Raw genomic sequence first — 19,356 nt, forward strand, 5'->3', positions numbered from 1 at the left:
CCACCACAGAAGTACGGCGGGACAGGAGAGGCTTTCTGGGCTGAGGGAGCTGGGCACGGGGGCTGGCTGTGGAGTAAGGGTGTGAAAACAGGCTGTTCATTCCTGCCTTAGCTGTTGCTCAAATCGGTCCTCCACTGAAACTCCCAGCAAGAGAGGGACCCTGGAATTTTCTCATCCTAGCCTTGTCTTAGGGGAGATTTGGACTTCAAAGCCAGTAGAGTACATCTCAGTTTAAATCTTCTCTTTGCAGAAGTGGGTGGAAAGATAATTTCTGCACTTCCTGGAGGGTACTTGAGCTTCTCTGTAAAACTGATGGAGATGTGGGACTACTAGCATCCATAATGGAGTCTGTGTCCTTCAGTGACAGGATAGAGGCTGTCCTCTCTCTTTGCCTCGATGGCTTAAATAGACCATACAGTGGGTGGGTGCGTGGGATAAACATGTTATCCAAGTACCTGCATTAAGCTAGTGACTCCTGTCATTGTAACTCCAGAATGAGGCATTTCAGGATGCTGTTCTGAGGTGATGCTGGGCATGTGGTGGAGAAGAGAGACTCCAGGCCTTGTTTGCTAGGGTCTGGACCTGTGGGGGGAAGGAGGATTTTCTCCTTCCCTTGTCTTGTTTCAGTGCATTTGGCTGATGTGGTCATCTCCCATGACTCAGCTGTTCCTGTTGGCAGGACTAGTTGTAGCAAATCCAGGGCCAGCATGGAGCACTGGGAGGAGGGAGGAACCATGGCGGGATGTACAGGAATACAGTTGGTATGGAGGAAGCAGGAAGATGCTCCCAGCTGATGCGTGTGACATGAATTGCAAAAAGGAGATAGATGAAGCTTTCTTTTTGGAGGTTTAATGTTATGTGAAATGTTGCCAAAGCTCCTCAGGTAGCTCTTCCAGTAGAATAAGATGGCTTTGCTGACTTGGGCTCATTGACCTATGCATAAAACGCCAGAGAAAATCTGGTCCTAAGGACCCTCTTTCTCTTCTCTCTTGCCAGCTGTCTGTTGGTGGTATACAAGTTGTCTGGGCTGGAAAGATAGTCCTCATTTTCAAGATGACTTTGTGCAAAAGGTGGCTTTTGGAGGGGAGGGTCAAGGGAGAGCAGCTGGTATAAGTAGTGCTCTGAATACTGTGAAAATGCTCTTTCTTCCACTTTGGAGATAATCAACAGCATGATTATTATGTACTTTGCTGGGAAATTCTTCTGACACGTGGTGCTCTGCATCCAGTTTTCAAACGTTCCTCACTGGTATCTAAGTTAAGACTTGCTGACTGCTGGGAATTGGGAGAGCATAGTTGCAGGCATGTTAGAAATGGCAAAGGAGGAGCCTCCTCCTTTTCAGACAAGGTGCTTTGTTGTATGTGCTGCTCCTGAGTTGGTACACATGTGTAAGTAATCTTGATTTTTTGAACCTTCTTGAAGAATCAACTCATGTATTTACCTGGCTTAGCACTGTGCTTTTTGGGGTGTGGAGTCTGCCCAGTGCTCTTGGCAAGAACCAAGAAATGGTTGCTCTCCTGTCTTTCTTTGGAGAAGGCAGCAGCGGCCTCTCCTAGAGTCATCTGTTCGGTTTTCTGCAGCAGTTTTAAATCATGTTTAGGTGTCCAGTGGAAAATCCATGATTTCAGTGGGGTCAAGGTGTCCAAGTGGGTGAAAGAGCTGCTCCGTTAAGCTTGTAACTACCCTGTGAAATCTGGTCCTTTGTGACTCCTTCGGTGAAATATCTGAGACACACTGAGACCATGGATGGGATGGTGGGGGAATTTAGTGCTGCTGTTGTAACAGTGAGAGAGAAAATGTGGGTACTGAGGGTGACTAGCTCCAGATGGTATTTCAGATTACCTACTCATGACAGGACAGAGTGGGGCAGCCAGCCAGGGAGGGCAGACCTGCAGCTGAAACACAGACTGAAAGAAAAAAGGCGAATAATCCGGTCTGGTAATGCCATAGTGAAGAACAAATCTCTGCCTGTCTTTGCTGTAGAGATCAGAGGCGTATGGCTTTATGCAGCCCACAATGAAGCCATCAGAGGGTGGGGGATGAAGAAATGAAGGTGGGGCAGCAGATAGCCTGGAGACTGCTGCCACTTACTGTAATTGTCGTAGCAGCTCAGCTTCCACTGTTTGTTGTCCATGTCATCTTTGCAATTACCATATGGTAAATATAACTTGAGTCTCTAGCAAATAACAGAGCTAATATTAAGAGAGAATCTGTAAACAGCTAGTGCATAAATGAACAAAGAGCAATAAACAGCCTGGACTTACGAAGAATGAATTAATCATGGTAGATGTGAGTGTTTATTTTTTTAAAGCATTTGCAGAATTAGCAGCTGAAAAAAACACCAAAGGATTAAGATGCCTAAATTGTCAATAAGAGGTACGTGGGGATATGTGTCGGCAAAGGGTGAGCATGCTGTGTGAAATCTTACTTGATAACTGTATTCAAATGGGAGAATTTACAGGTTTTGGCACCTTCGAAGTGAAGTGGGAGGTATTTTGAGGATAACCCATAGCTCAGTGCATTTTTCATGCCTCCCGCTGTGCTCAGATCTGCAGCAGCAGCAGTGAGCGCATCACAGCATATTTCCCTCCTCTCAGCTGGAGACCCTGACTTCTTGGTTGAAACTCTGGAAATCTCTGTTTTGTTCCACACACGCCAGCCAGCGCAGCGCTCCTCACACAAGCCCCACCACGCTGGGGACACAGCAAACAGGCGGAGAGACCTTTGGATATGAGAAACACAGTGAGCTTCTGCAAATCAATCTCGATTTAATCTTTGTAACAGTGCGGTACCTCAGGAAAGCCTGCTGTACGGCGGAGCTGAGGGGTGAGACTCCGCTGCCCAGGCTCAGCTCTCCTGCTCCAACAAGAGCAGATCTGCTGCTGGGTTCAGTGGGAGCAGGTGCTGAGGTACGGCTCTCCCAGACACCCGTCTGCTCCTGACCGCTGCAAAGATGGAGAACCAAGAGGAGATGAAGATAAATTATTAAAGGGCAGGTTGGGCTAATTTATAAAGATTAAAATAAATTTGTGTGCTTTGGCCAAAGAATAACTGTGGAGGAGAACAGCTATTTACAAGTTATCTGAAGCATGTAAATCTCAGGCAGGGAGGAGAATGGTTGAGAGTGCTCCAAGGACAGGATAATGAGAACTAGCAGCATAAATTTTCTTAATTTCATCCTAAATATAAGGAAGACGGCTAAAACCTCCAAGATAAATTACATCATGGCAGAGTCTCTATGGGAGGTTGTGGAAATGCCATCACTTGGGTAATTTAAAACTGGGCTGGACAAAGTACTAGGAAATAATTTTCACAAGGGGAACAAGGCAACTGTGGCCCCTGAGGCGTGGACCAGACAACTCTTCTGGCTGTGGTATAATTCTGAAATTAGTGAAACCTGTGCTAACTGGGCTAAGCGAGAGCCTTTCCTATCTGCCCCATTTACTGTGCCTGTCACACGGAGTGTAGAAGTCTTCAGTCTAACGTGACAAATGACAACTGCTGCTTCTTCATTGCAGTGGTAAAGGTGATTTCTGAGGTGTAGCCTTCTCCTCCTCCTCTCCCCTCCCAGTTTTCTGCCCAGTCTTCCACTGCCTCGTTTGTGCTGCTTCTGCCTCCATTAAATATTTTAATATTTCCTTTCGTACCGAGCCAGGAATGAGCCCTTCTGAATAGACTTGTGGAAGGCTTATAATTTCTGTTGTGTGTGACATGGCATTTTTTGTAAAAATAAGTTTTTGCTATATTTGGACAAAAAAAAAAATTCAGACATTTTCTTCATGTTTTTCCTTTGAGGAGAAGTTACGAATAAACAGGCCCATTCTGGAGGATTGGAGCAGCGTGTGCCCCAGCTGCTGGGGTTAGCACCCAGCGTGGCTGGCTGGTGGCTGACCCAGTAGCCCATCAGCCAGCCAGGGAAGGGCTCCCTGCTTGGCTACTTGTTGCATCAAATTCAGCACATCTCATGGTTTGTTTTGTTTGCCTCAAATGAGTGTTTTCCATCAGAAAGCTTGTGTTTTCTTAACGAACTCTGGATCTAAAGAGGGCGAGAGATGACTACAGCACCTTTCCCCCTCTTATTTACCGCTTAGCCTGCCTTTGAATACAAGTAACTACCGGCTCTGCAGCACGAACATACTGTTGACAACAAATCCTAGGGTCTTTAATTGTAGATGTTGCAGATCTGTCATGAAAGTGCCAAAGAAATGTCACGAGCTGCTGCTGTCATCTTTCCTCTAGGATGCCGTGAGTCACTAGGTGGTAAGTTGCACTCTGATGGTGGCACCTGAACCAGCAGTATAATATGTCTGTGAAGCAGGAGCAGTAAATAACACACCCAGTGTGCTGCCACGGGCAGTACATAAAATGTCTTTTACTGACAAGAAGTTTTCCTCACACCGCTGGAATAATTTCTTTTCCCTTCCCCCCTGTTCCCCAAATGGTCTTTGCTGCTCTTTATAAACCAGCAAGAAGGAGAGTGATGAAAACCACTGCCTTGAAGGCTGCCACGGAGGAGTCACTGCCTGTTGCAACCCCACGTGTGGTCGGGTGGCTGCTCCGGATTGTCTCCAGCCCATGGAGGAGGCAGGGGAGCCACTGAGCAGGTGACCCAGTAACTCCACTTCTTGATTTCCCTCAGCCTCCTAAACCTCAAAGGAAGGACCTTCAGCCTCTTCACTGGGCCTTTCACATCACAGGCACTGCTAAGTACCTGCCCTCTCAATTTGTCGCTGTTCAGACGGCGTAGAATGGTGTGTCCAGATGTGCACTGGTATTCAAACACTGGAGGCTTTAATTCTGTTTAGAAATACCCCTAAATGCAATAAAAAGACTGATGTTTGAGGAGCTGCCTCTAAACGTGCAATGGAGGCTTCCCAGTGACTTCCAAAAGGTCAGGACAGTGACTTTTTGCCAGACTCACGTGTGGTTGCCACTGAGGCGCTGCAGTGATCCCCCAGTGCGGTGCGTGCACAGGGTGAGTTTGTTCTGGCCGCCCATGGGCCAGCACTGGGTGTGCTTGTCACCGGCACGCCTGCACTTGTATCTGTGCTTTTTCACTTTTTTAGTGTGAGGCTGGCTGAGCACTGGTGCACATTACCCTGAGAGGCTGTGGAGACTCCATCCTTCATCCTTGAATATCCTCTGGGTATTCAGAAGCCAACTGGATGTGGTCCTGGGCTGCTGGCTCTAGGTGGCCGTGCTGGAGCAGGGGACGGTTGGACAGGCTGACCTCCAGAGGTCCCTGCTAGCTCCTGTGTGAACTGGCCACTTGAAATTCCTGGAAAAACAACAGTGTTATATTCATGAAAAGAAAAAAAACCTTCATCTACATCAGAGCAGATAATACTGCTTTTTAAGTAAGAGGATGGCCACTACTAATCTGCATGTCAGCCTAAATACCAGGTTTTATTTTCTGAATGTAAAAAAGGCTACAGTTCTGGGGGAAAAAAAACCCAAAAGGGTAACGCTCAGTGTCCCTTAGGTTGAGGAATCTCGGACATATGGACATGTATGGGGAACGGAAGAGCAAGCAGCACTGCGGCTCCCGAGGAGACTGTGCGAGCCCACACCGTAAATAAGGCTGGCTGAGAGCGTGGCTGTGGCCGCCCGCCGGAGGGCTTCCTGCAGTGTCTGCCACCTCCTCCTTTACATGGCTGTGCACAGAGTGTAAACCGCAGCTCCTATATCCATATATATCCATCTGTATCCATCTGTCCTATACAGGTATTTTTCATCTGGGGTGAAAGCAAGGACATAAAACGTCCAGCTCGTCGGGTGCAGCCGGTGTGGTAGTGGAAGGGGACAATTAAATATGGGCATCTTTATGGGTTAGCTATTTATGGGGCTGCTTCTCCAGGAGCATCATGGATACTAAAACACAGAAAAACCATCACGGACCAGTTCCCCGGGATAAGTTGAGTGTTTGGAGGTTGCTTGTAGCCATACACAGACTTGTGCTCCATTTGGATCAGCCACCGGGTTCACTGAATCTAACTGGATCCCTTCACTGCAGCATTTCTGTTAGGAATTAGTAGACTTGAGTCATTATGTCAATTAACACCCATTTACCACGCTACAGTGGTAGGAATTGCTCAAATTAGTAGAGACACCAGCCTGTAAATATTAAAAGACTAGCTATGAGAGCTAGGTTTTTTTATGGTAGCTTTTTTGCATGATCTTGAGAGGAAAAAAAAAGGCTGCTTTTGGCATGTACTGAGGGGGTTATTCTGTAGGCAGCTAATTCCGGGGTTTGGCATGTTTATGGTGAAGTGCAAAGCAGCAAGCACCTACAGCTCCCTGCCATAACTTTTCCACAGAACCGAACTGTGGGGATCTGTCATGGCCTAAGCATGAGTTATGGTGCTTTTTTCCCCGTGAAGCCTAGCTGGTACGGTAGCAGGGAGCTAAGCTACCTATCGCTGTGCAATAACTGGTGTAAAGTCAGGTCCTTGGTTGTGCTCGTATCAGGTAGCTGTGTGCCATAAGTAGGATGGTTTAAGGCCTAGCCTGTGTTCAGAAATTTGCATTTGTGTGACAAAATTAATCTAATTACACTGCTCTGGCTTTTTTGGTTTGCAGGTAAATCTTAATTTACACTCTGAGTACTACTCATGTAGCGATGAGCAAAGGGCTCGATAGCATTTGAATGGAGATGATTGAAAAATCGGCTTTGTTTTGTATTAAATATTTTGTTATGCTTTTATTTTGGGGGAAGGAGGAGTGTGAATTTGGTATAATACCTCTTCCGTGAAAACTCAGTTATTTGTTTTCTTTGGCAGAAAGGTTATAATTTCAGGTTTTGCTGATGGTTATAAAAAAGAAATGTGTCCTCAATCAAAAAGCTTTTATGTGCTTTGGAGCTGAGGAATGCGAGGCCCTGTTATTAAGCTGAACCTTATTTCTGTCTCCTCCAGCTTCGGAGTGGGGAGTATGGGATGTCACCAATAGCAGCGCTGTATCCGCTCTGCTCAGGGACAGATGCTTGTCAAGCAGACAGAACCCTTGATCTTGAGATGTCTCTGTCTGGCCCTTGTGCAGCGCCCACGCCTGAACGGGGCTCACCCCGTGCTCACATCTAATCGGCAGCCTTTCCTGGCTCGTCTGGAGTCGAGGGAGAGAGGATATATGGCCACAGATGTACCCATGCGTCTGATTTATCTGAGGGTGGGAGGGAGAAGGGAAGGGAGGTGCCCAGACAACCTAATCTTATTTGCAGGTCAAATTCAAAGGGGTTTATGATGGTTTAAGGGGAATTTTGTCTAAATAAGAAACTGATAGGGACTTAGCGGTTTGTCTTTGGTTTTGTATTTATTGAGCAGTGATCTGGGGAATTTGGCATGTGGAGGTTATGTGTTAGCAGCCATCACTGTGCTATGTTGCCTCTTGATTTGATTTCTTGCTGTGAATGCTTCCTATTGAAAATACTTTTGTCTTTAGAGTCATGTGAACAGCTGTATGCAAAAAGCTAAATTATAAGGGATTGGTATAGCCTTCCCAGCTTTCTACCTCACTATAGGTCCACAGCAGACAAACCATCAGTCTTCTGAAACTCGGTAAGGAGCTTGATAGTTGTCTAAAAGTAATTGTCTATTGTAGGCTTAATTGTGACAAGCATGGTCCATGCTACTTCCTGCATTGTCTCCAGAAGTATTTCAGGAACTGGTCTTTTTATTTATGGGTTCTACGTATGGATTTATGGATCACATGGCCATTGTCAACTCTTGTAGAAGGAATTCCCCCTGCTAAAATAAATCTTTTCAGAGCCTTGTTTTGAACACTAGCTCATTCTGGTGCAGTGATGTTTGCTGCGTTTTGTCTCTCTTTTGCATTGATTAAGGGTAAGGGGACGAGTCTACTTCAGTCTTGGCAGAGCCAGAACTACGTAGATCCCCTCTGGTCATTTCTGGACTGAGTTTAATAGATACACTTGAGGGAAACCTTGAGCCTTGTGTAAGCAACCTGGCTGACCTAGAGCTACAGAGTGAGTTTTAACTTTTCTATCCTCTGTCATCTGAATGTTAAAAGTGTTACCTCAATGTTTTATTCAAAGCTGTTTTAAAATTTAATAGTTTTATTCTATGTTGTAAAGCACTTTTGCATCAGTTCCCAAGGTGGGGGATGACAGTAAGAATGCTTCACTGTGTTTTTCAGATTCGTTAGGTTAATGTTTTTCATGTTAATGAACACATATTAAGATCTTATTAGACAGTGTGTGTGTGACAGTTCCTGTTGATCTCACTGGGGAGTTTTTCTGTGTCAAAGAATTGCAGTATCAGGTCATTACTATATCATTTTAGAAAATCATTGTGACCTCCACAATATTAAAATGTTTGTCAAAGCAAGTGAAAACCAGTGAAGAAAAGTATTCCTGAAATCTGAGACTTTAGTCTACAACCCATAGCCCGAGTTTGGATTACTCTGGTAGAGGTTTTTGTTTGTTTTTGAAATAATATGTGATTAGTTGGCAGAAAAATAGTAAAATTACCTTCTACTTAAAATCAAATTAACAATTTAAGGATCGGCGAGGTCCTGGAGTGTGTTGAGGAATGGCTAGCAATAGAAACCATCATGGCATTACAGAAGGTAGACAGATAGTGTTAATTGCAGAAGGTGGTTGTCCCACAGAGAGGGAGTTGGTGGTAGCGGTGATTTATTTCAGAGGGCAGTTTAGTCATTGCACTATTCCTAGACAAGGCTCTGAATTTAAGTGATACTTAGACTCTTAAGTCATTTTTGAAACCAAATTTAGGTGCTTGAGTCACATAGATGTTTTTGAAATTACTCCTGTCTTTCTGTCAGCTGATTCTACATGACTGATCTTGGAAGACACAGCACCCACTGGCTGCTGTACAGTTAAGTAGGAGCTGGGAGCTGGAAGTAAGAGGTTGTTGGATACCTCTCGATACTGGTTGGTGGATACAACTGTCAGCAACTGCAGTATGGAAAAGGATGATCTGATGTACCTGGGGTGGTTTTGGAGCTGCTGTGCTTGTGTGGTTGGTCTCCATGTGCACCTTGAGTCAGAGGTAGCTGGAATGTCATCTCAACTGTGCACCTGCACACACCTGCCTTGCAGCCTAGAGGTCTTGTGCTCGCTGCTCACAGTTACTCTGCACATTCGCTGTCCCTTTTTCAGGTATTTCCCAACATCCTGCAGCCAGAAATCTGGTACAATACCATGCGGAGCGGGAGGGAAGGCAGAATGGGAGTGTCAGACTGAACCCAAGTTGCACGTGCTGGGTAGCTCAGTCTGACCCGTGACCCTGAGCTATGCTGGCAGCGAGGTGTTTTAACGAGACTTCAAGACTGTGGCTAGGGCTGGGGCTGTCTAACAGCCCTCACTGGGGCTGACGTCCCTCTGAACCCCGGGGAATAGGATAGACAGGCAGGTAAGTAGGTGTTGGAGAGAGAAGGTAAGCAGGCTAACGTGGGAGAATCTCACTCTTCTGAATTAGTCCAGGTAGCGTGAAGAAGTGTATTGTTTTTTCATATCAAGGATGTCAGATATGGACTTGTGATCCTGATACTGCATAATCAATTCTCTCCCCTCTGCTGTGCTTTGTCAGGAGCGGTTTTGTTCATTTGCAGTCCTTGTTCACGCTTTCCTTCCTGCTTTGCTTGTCTTTATAGATTTTTATCTGAAAGTTGAAAACGTTTTTGTTGATATCGGGAAGAGTGCACCCGCTTTTGGAAAGAGGCAAGCGACACAACATGATGATAAAATAGCCATTCGAGATGCATTTGTTAATGCTGATAACATTAAAATGTTGCCTGGAATATTTACAGTGCAAGAGAGAGACAAGGGATCTCCTCAAGTGTTTGGGGGCCAGTTCATCTCTTTGAACCGCTGCCACCTCAAGGTTAAGCATCTGCTCTAAACTTGCTGGCAGGGTACCCTCTTGAGACTAAGGGGAGAGGTAGGAAGGGACAAAACCCCTTCTGGAGATGTGTGTCTTAAATACATCTTTTGGGTCAGAGCAGGGTGGGACAGGAAGAGTTGTGCCCTGGAAGCGACCATTTCTTTCCTGTGGCTGCAAATGGAGCCTCAGTGACTTCATTTGACTTACTGCCCAAGATTTAAGTAGTTACAGCAGGGGAAATTAATCCCAGCCCTACTGATTTGGCAGTACAAGCCTCAATGAAAGTTAGTGGGAGTTAAGGCTCTTGAACCTTCCAAGTGCTGTAGATAATGTTGCTATTAACTTTGATGTTTCCTGTGAGATGCGTGGCTGTGTCTGAACTCACAAACGTGATTTGTCAGCTAAAGCTGAGACCAAATGCTTCCTGAGGCCTGTTATAAAGGAAGGAGAATAGTGTGATCCATGACAATGTGATGGGTTCCGAATCCAATTTTAGGTGGTGCAAGCCCTACAGCGATGTAGTCCATAAGTATAGAAGGCATTATTGATCAGTGATATGCCAAATCTGTGCGATACATCAATCAGCTCCTTTGGTTTTGCATGGTATTTTAGGTTAGAGGTTATTTTCGCTTTAAGAGGGTGTTTGAAAATACCTATATCTTAGGGATACAGAGGGAGTGTTGGTGGATATGTCCTTTTACTCTGTCTTCTGGGTTCATGAGTGCAGCTTTTTCTAACTGTGGTGGTTTCTGTGACCATTTAAAAGCGGGATTGTTGGTGTAAAGTGTGATTGTCCAGATCATGGTGGAAAGGCTATTGAAAATGGCTTTTGGTGCTTTGCTGAGCACAAATGCTCTGCCCTGTTTCTGGGCTGACATTTTTACCTCCTGAATTGGAGACTCTGTGCCTCAGAAGCTTAGGAGAGCCCTAGGACCCTTCTGGAGACTCTGCAGCCTGTTAGGCGGGGCTGGCTGTGGGGATGGTTTGGCCACTAAAGTACTTCATAATTCATAACTGAATTATGTCCTACAAAAGGACTTCATTTGGATGTCGCTCACTGGCCTTAAATGGTGCTTCTTGTGTTGCGAGTGATTCCTTGACTTGTCTTATCCCCTGTGTGGTGAGACAGGGAGCCTTTAGATTTGGTTTCTTGTGCTGAGTTGAAGTGCTGTGTGCTGGGGAGCACCATGGCACCATTAGGTCAGTGGCAGCTGAGCACTCAGTACTCCTGCTGTGCACATTTTGTAGGTCTAGAGTGGGCTATTTCATACATACATACACTTTTCCTCCGAGTTACTCTTCTAGCAATTGATATTCATCTGCAGGGCATGTAAATGCTGCAGTTTGTTAGGGTCCCTGCTAAATACCTTCTCCAAAGTGACAGAGAGACAACTCATGCATCTCTACCGGTACTCTTCAGTGGTGAGATACTGGAGTGCATTTGGGTAAATGTTGCATCTTCTTTTTCTCTCATGCTTCCCTCCCCCCTCTCTGTTTTGTTTGTTGCAGGTTCTCGGCCTTTTTGGATCTACACAGTGGAAGTTGCATCTTGTGTATGGCGTGGTTAAGCTTGCAGCCTGTCACCTCGGCCTTCCTCCATTTTGGGCTGGTTACTTTTGTGCTGTTTTTGCATGGTTTGCAGGTGGATGCTGGCCTGACGGGAGACTCAACCAGTTCAGTACAAAACAGCTCGTGTTCAGGATCTTTTGACTGCAAGGAAGGTGTTATCCTGCCAATATGGTACCCAGAAAACCCATCCCTTGGGGACAAAATTGCCCGTGTTATCGTATACTTTGTAGCACTGATCTACATGTTCCTTGGAGTCTCCATCATTGCAGATCGTTTCATGGCATCTATAGAGGTCATTACATCACAAGAGAAAGAAATCACGATTAAGAAACCCAATGGAGAGACCACAACGACCACCATTCGGATTTGGAATGAAACTGTTTCCAACTTGACCCTCATGGCTCTGGGCTCCTCTGCTCCTGAGATCCTTCTGTCTCTGATAGAAGTATGTGGGCATGGATTCATAGCTGGAGACCTGGGGCCATCTACAATTGTTGGCAGTGCTGCTTTCAATATGTTTATCATCATTGCCATCTGTGTCTATGTGATCCCTGATGGGGAAACCAGAAAGATAAAACACCTGAGGGTTTTCTTTGTCACAGCTGCGTGGAGCATCTTTGCTTACATCTGGTTGTACATGATCCTTGCTGTCTTCTCTCCAGGTGTGGTTCAGGTCTGGGAAGGTCTGCTCACGCTTTTCTTCTTTCCACTTTGCGTCCTTCTGGCTTGGATAGCAGATAGACGTCTGCTTTTCTATAAGTATATGCACAAAAAGTACCGTACTGACAAGCACAGGGGCATTATCATAGAATCAGAAGGTGATCACCCGAAAGGAATCGAGATGGATGGCAAGATGATGAACTCCCACTTTCTAGATGGAAACTTAGTGACTGTGGAGGGGAAGGAGGTAGATGAATCTCGCAAAGAGATGATCCGGATCCTTAAGGACCTGAAGCAAAAGCACCCAGAAAAGGACTTGGACCAGCTGGTAGAGATGGCTAACTACTATGCCTTGTCTCATCAGCAAAAAAGCAGAGCCTTTTATCGGATTCAAGCTACCAGAATGATGACGGGAGCTGGCAATATTCTGAAGAAGCATGCAGCTGAGCAAGCCAAGAAGACCACCAGCTTGCATGAAGTGCGACCAGATGAACCTGAGGAATTCATCTCCAAAATTTATTTTGACCCCTGCTCCTACCAGTGTCTTGAGAACTGTGGTGCCGTTCTCCTGACAGTGGTGCGGAAAGGAGGGGACATGTCCAAGACCATCTATGTGGACTATAAAACAGAGGATGGCTCTGCCAATGCTGGTGCTGACTATGAGTTTACAGAGGGGACTGTTGTCTTGAAATCAGGAGAGACTCAGAAGGAGTTCTCAGTGGGAATTATTGATGATGACATCTTTGAGGAAGATGAGCATTTCTTTGTGCGGCTCAGTAATGTCCGTGTGGTGGAGAGTGAGGAACCTCCAGAGCTCAGTAACTCCCCATACCCAAAGGCCATATTGGCTTCTCCTTGTGTGGCCACAGTGACTATACTGGATGATGACCATGCTGGCATCTTCACATTTGAGTGTGATGTTATACATGTCAGTGAGAGCATTGGTGTGATGGAAGTCAAAGTCCTAAGGACATCAGGTGCTCGGGGTACAGTCATAGTGCCATTTAGGACAGTAGAAGGAACAGCAAAAGGAGGTGGAGAAGACTTCGAAGACACTTACGGGGAGCTGGAGTTCAAGAATGATGAAACTGTGTAAGTACCCCATTCGTTTCTGTTCCTGGGAGTAGTTTTGGTGTTTAACCCCACATTTTGCATCCATTACAGGTGAATGCTGACAAGGGACAGGCTCCTTTCTTCAGCTTTCCATCAGTTTTCCTACTTACCTCTTTCAGGCAAGAACCGACAGCAGGATTTAAGAGCTCAAAGCTCTTGTCCATTCCCTCTTGGGAATTTCAAAGTGAAGCTTAGAAATATTTGGGGGTGGGGATACATCATTCTCTGAGGTCCTGTACTAAAGCTAAGGGTTAATGGAGAGTTAAGGTAGAGAGAGGAAAAAAAGGGCGAGCTTCTACCGAGCTGGGCAAATACTGGAAAGCCTCTTTTTGAACACCATTCATAGAGTACACAGGAGTTTATTGCAATCCCTAGATGAAAAGTTTGCAACAGTTACTCCCCGGCAAGCAAGAGCTGCTCAGTAGACATGGGACTTTATTTTCACAGGAGCAGCACATTGTACCTGTGTCCCTAGGCTGTCTGTGCAACTTGCAGGTCTGTGTGGCAGCTATTTCATAGCATAGGCACAGCTGCAAGCTATTCTGCTGGACTCGTGAAATCCTTCCAGCCTTTATGTCCCTATGGTCTACCCATATTCCCCACATCACCTTCCCTAGATCTCCGTACCTCTTGTTCTTTTACTACCTGTGGTTTTCCCCTTGTAAAATACCATGGCAATTGGCAGTAATGGTCTAAAGCGCTGCAGCTCACAGCCTGTCCATGTGGCTCCATGACCCAGTGTTTTCATACAGAATAAAGAAGGGAAGCAGAATGGGCTGCACTGGTCCTGTTAATTCAGCTCTTTTATTGGTACGAAGTAGCTGATACCAAGCTAGGAAGTAATAAAGACCAGAGAGGTCTAATTGCTTTAAGTACCTGCTGTTAACATTGGTGAGGAGTGAGAAAAATCCCTTAGCTAAGTAGGGAGAGGCGTGTGAGCCTGGTGCTAAAATTCCCTGGTGTTAAGTGCCTAGGTTCCTCTAGTTAACACCTAATCACTTGAGCTATCAAAGGAAGGATTGTGCAGACTTGGAACCAGCATCAGAGAAAGGAAATCTTTGTACCAAGCCTCCCAATACAGTATCCAAAAGGATGTTAGTATATTGAATGCTATGGAGTAGGGATGCCCTAATTCAACAGCACCTTCTGCCTTAGCCCACTAAACCATTTAATCCAGCTAATATCCACAGTCCTGATGCTTGATTATAAGTACATGTTCTTCCTATTAAAGGAAGAGAAGCTGCTGGGTGGCTGGCTTTAGCCACTATCAGAGCTGGAAGAGGATCAGCTGTCCTCATCTGGCCTTTGCAGGGAGGTGGGCCATGCAGGTTAGTCTCCTTAATTGAGCTGCAAGCTGATTTCTCTAAAGAAAGTGAAGAAGAATGTCAGATGGAGCTGTAGTTACAGTCTCGTATGAATAGACTACCTAAAATATAATGGGTACTACCTTGGTTCGGCTAGGTCTTGAAGGAAGGAGGCTTTTCGTGCTTGAGGAAGGCCCATTAGTGAAAGGCCAGCAAATCTGGGGTACCAGAGAATAAGCCCATGAGCCATCTTACTCCAGACTGTTCTCTTTTTCATTCATCCTCTGGCTGATGGAAGACTTCTTCTTGTCTTTGAAAACTGTGACAGGTCAGAGCATAGCCGCATAGTTGCTTCACTTAGGTTAAAACAAATCACGTTCAGCAGGACCATGTGTATCCTTGTGGGACAGACTCTAGTGGCAATGAAGGCCAGCCAGAAAACAAGGGTGTGTAGGTTGCTTAACACTGTGGTTTGTGACCCAGAGAAGGTGCCCTAGAGCACAGATGAGATATTTGTGGTGTACTTAAAACTGTCCCACACCTAATGCATTGATGTGACTTTCACTTCTGCATCAGAAGACCGCTGGGAACAAAGCCTGCTAGCCACAGTGGCCATGGAGACATGTGGCTAGCAGAGATGAATTTGTTTTGAAGCTTGAATTAGTGTAGCTGTGTCAACATAGCACTTAATCAAACTAACAAGGAGGGAGATCATGTCAGCCAGCAGGCTGCCTTTATTCATTCTGGGGATTCATTTTAAATCTCCAGATCTTCTGGGAATGGAGTTTTGGGCTGGAAACATGTGAAGGCAGTTTTCAGTAATCAGCCCTTGGCCTTTAAATTCAGTGAACACAGGCCAGCTGCTATACTTTTCCAGCTCTTCTCTGAGGTGCAGGTGGAAGCAGCCATAAAAACCTGTAGTGGAACGGGTAGATTTAATTTCTTCTTCCATTTTTGCTTTCTAATTCCGAATGCAGAAAAATAATTTTGAGCAAGTATTTATTTAGACTTTAAACAAATCTGAGGTGATTCAGTCTGAATTTGGAGTTCAGACCCGTAATGCTACTGTTCCAACATACATTGTCTGGTTTTGGTGAGCCCAGTTTGGGAAGATGGCTGGATTGGGCATTTGGGACAGTTTTTCTCACCCAGAGAGCAGTGTAGGGTCATGGTACAAGGCTGTATGAAGACACTGGGTCACCAGATGGCCAGGGGGTTGCCTGGCTGAATATTTGAAGCCGTACTTCTTAAACGACTTGCCACGGAGGGGATCCACCACGAGGTACTGACATGCCCTGCACACCGACGGGGGGACCGAGGGTCTATGAGGCCTGGTGCAGAACAGAGAGGAAAGCAGGAGGGCTAAGGTGGTCAGTAATCTATGCTAAGGACTGAGGGTCAGAAAGTAGTGAGAAGTTACATGCTCCCCACTTCAGCCTGCTAATGAGTCCCTCCTCTAAGAAAGGTGAAACTTGAGCTCTGGTTTCCAAGCTGATGTAGGAGCTGCTTGTGGATGGAGTCCTGCCTACCTCACCGCTTTAACCTTAGCGTTCTCCTCATGGAGTCACGTCAAAAAGACTTTTGACTCATGGAGTCAAGAAATGAATTAACAGCACCTTGCAAACACATAAGACAGTGCTAAGCTTTGCTGTGGCTGTGCATGTGTGCTAAGGGTCTGCAGAACTGCAGCCACAAAGAAGCACTGATCAGTGTAAACTGGAGGAGAGTAGAAGCCTCAGTTCGTGCTCTTAGCTCATTCTCTGACACACGAATTAAGAAACTTCAGTTCTCATTCTGTAGCGGCAGGTGATCTGTAAGGAGTTTGTAGGTTGGCCTCCTTAACTGTAGTGATGGCAAGATTAATCTGGGGGGCAGTGGATTACACAGCATCTTTGAGATTAAACTGTAGGAGAGGTGCTGCCATCTACCAAATCCCCAGGGCCAAGGATAAGCACTTTCCCTGAAAGCCAAATGGAGAATGGGTTTGCACTTAAGTATAACAAGATAAACTATCTTAGGGCTCTTTTTAAGAGGCTTTCCCTAAAATATGTGGGACTAAAAAAAAAAAAAAAAAAGATGGGTTGATGCAAATGTTACAGAATGAGAGGGAAATGGATCCTGCCACCGGGTCTTGCTTATTGCCTCTGTGATTCTTTCTAGACTAACATGGTCAAAGTTTCCTTACTCACGTTTGGGTGGGAGCACAAGAGGAAGCAGGATGAGATGAGGAATGCCGTTGTTACTGAAATATGGTCCCATGCAGTGTGTGTGTGTGCGTATGGATGTGTATGGGTGTTGGATAGCTATAAATCAAGCTATATAATCTTGAATGCTTACATCTGTTGAAAAGGGAATTGATCAGCTCTCAAATATTTGATTATGCTGTGTCTTTTTCAATATGTCTATTATTTCTGAACTCCTACTCCAGTGAGGGTCAGATATGACCTAAGCAGCTGAAGCAGAATCCTAGCTCTCTTGTTGACTAAAAGGAAAAAAAAAACCCACCACCTTAGTTGTTTTTCTGGTTGTTGTTGTTTTGTGGTGGTGTTTTTTTTTTTTTTTTTGCAAGATGACCGAACGCTTTTCTGTTAAATGATTTTGTGTGGAAATAAATGTCAGGTTCTTGGAGGTATGATAATGTAGAAGAATGATTGACCCAGCTGCTTTATCATGTCCAAGCAATAAAGAAATCATTAAGAGCCAGCAGCAAAAAGTGAATTGGGTTTTAAAGGATTTTCTTTTGCATAATAAAGAGAACTCCCAGCAAGTCATTAAATTTAATTTAAATTTTCTCTGTTTAAATTGTTTCCTCTGCTTAAATTCATAGGGAAATTAGTCTAGGTCTTGCTTTAGAAAGTTTAGGAAGATCCATAAGTTACCAGTAGCTAATTGTTATGCTAGCTAGGAAATAAAGCGGTAAGTTCTGCTGTGGCCATGCCATTGCAGCAGCTACACGGAGCTAAGGTTTATGCCAAGAGATCTACTTTGTTACTTGCCTTTGTTGCTGGTCACTCAATGACTTGCAGGACCTGAAGGCTGCTAGAGGTGTAGTCATCTCCCCCGAGTCTATAGTTCTCAAGAGTATTGTCTGTGGCTCAGGAGAGAGCTGGGTGTTGAGAGATGCTGTGGTGTTAAACTGGTATTAAATGGCCTGCAAAGCCTCTTTGCAAAGTCAGCGTGGCTGAACTTTGGTAACATGTGGAAACCTACCATCACTAATCTATGTGTGTGTTAAGCAGAGCTCTCAGTAACAGAAGGGCTGTCTCCTCCATTCTTACAGAGACTGCTGGAGACAAACATATTAATCTTGCTGCCTATCGAGGCAGGCGTTTTTCTTTTTCTTTCCTTTAGGATTTGGGCAGGACATTGTGTGCAAATTGCACGTTGTTTCTCCTTGTCTGCTTGTCCCCAGAGAAACCCCCAGGCTGCTGTGTGCATGACTGTGGCTGCTCCGTGGAGTCACTGTGAGCCTTGGGCTGTCTCTGGAGTGTGTGCTTAAGTTTGGTGGCGCTGGTGCTCCAGAGTGCTGCCATTACACTAAGCAGTAGAAAACCACATGCATTTCTTTCTGTTGGGGGCTTCAGGCATTTGCTGGCAGGTGGGCTCATGGAGAGTGTGTGTACGTATGCATCTGAGGGCCAGAGCTCCGGTTGGTGCTGTGCCCCAAGGCTGGTGGTTAACAGCTGCCCCAGGCAGCCACCGCAGTGCTGCTGCCCTCCTTGGTGGAAAGGTCAGTATCCCTTCCTCCTCCTTTTCCTCTCCTGTCTACCCATGCTTGGGTGCAGGGATACCTGGGCCCCAACCCTTTGCTCGTGGTTCTGCTGTGGTGGCTGTTAGCTTCCCCCAGCAGATCTGGTGAAGGTGATAATGGAGAAAGGTGAATGGCAGTTTTCTAGTTTGCAAGGATGTCATACTGAGGTTTGGTGTAATTGTCATTCCTTTTTGCCATTCAGTGCTTGAGGAAACTGTCAACTTTTTTAATTTGATCACCTGTGCAGTCATGGTTGTGGCATTTTGAGGGGAATGCTTTTAATGATACTTAGCTCTTTTGCTAAGTGTTTCACCAGTAGAACTCAACACTTTGCAAAGGAGATCAAGGGACGCTGTTCACATTTTACAGATAGGGGAAAAAATATGGAGAAAGCAGCTTCTCTTCCCTCTGGATTACCCGGCAGATCAGAAGCAAAGGCAGGAATAAAGCTGATCTCCCTGAAGTACTGGCCCGTGCACTATCCAGAAGAAGGTCTGTGTACATCAAGCTTGTAACTTCCTGTAGCTCAGGACCACGGTGAATTTATGTAGATTCACTGACCTCTCCCCAGTTATTGCAGATCAGGTTGGTGCAGGCAGTAGCTGTAGTATCTCACAATTCTCTCACACCTTAGTGGGACTCCAAGCAATGAGAATTTGTTATTTGAGGCTGATGGTTTCCTTCTCTCGGGACACACTCCTTCCCATTAGAGCCTTCTTGAGATGGAACTTGAGACTAAATTCTCCAGATGCTTCTCCAGTTTGTTTCCATCAGTGGGTAAGCTCTTTCTGGCTTTCTCTTCCTACATCTTCACATAAATTAGAAGTTCTTGATTCCCATTTTAATTCAGATTAAGGGAAAATAGTAGTAGCTGTCTTCCAGTTAAAAAAAAAACTTTTCTCCACTCTGTTGCCAGTGGTGAAAGGCTGTTGTATTTGCTTCTTGATGTGAAATTCTTATATCAGTGTTCTTAACTGTGGCAGCTTCTAATTTAACTTTAGTCCTTTACACATGCACACACATGCTCTGGGTTTCTGCTGTACTCCCACTGTGAGGTCTAGGTGATGTGACCTGCAGGGGATTAGTGTAAGGTGTCAGG

The 19,356-nt window shown here is 45.4% G+C and overlaps 1 protein-coding gene across 3 annotated transcripts in view; it reads left to right on the plus strand.

Annotated features, from left to right (window-relative positions):
- Positions 1-19,356, plus strand: part of SLC8A3 (solute carrier family 8 member A3) — a 115,574-nt gene that overhangs the window by 8,598 nt on the left and 87,620 nt on the right. For all 3 annotated transcript variants that reach the window (XM_037395740.1, XM_037395742.1, XM_037395743.1), the window contains exon 2: positions 11,370-13,181. In XM_037395740.1, the coding sequence (XP_037251637.1) occupies positions 11,416-13,181 (1,766 nt within the window). In that variant the 5' untranslated portion in view covers positions 11,370-11,415. The remainder of the gene's footprint in view (positions 1-11,369; positions 13,182-19,356) is intronic.

The sequence above is a fragment of the Falco rusticolus genome, chromosome 7 (assembly GCF_015220075.1).
Source record: "Falco rusticolus isolate bFalRus1 chromosome 7, bFalRus1.pri, whole genome shotgun sequence".
NCBI classification, from domain to species: domain Eukaryota; kingdom Metazoa; phylum Chordata; class Aves; order Falconiformes; family Falconidae; genus Falco; species Falco rusticolus.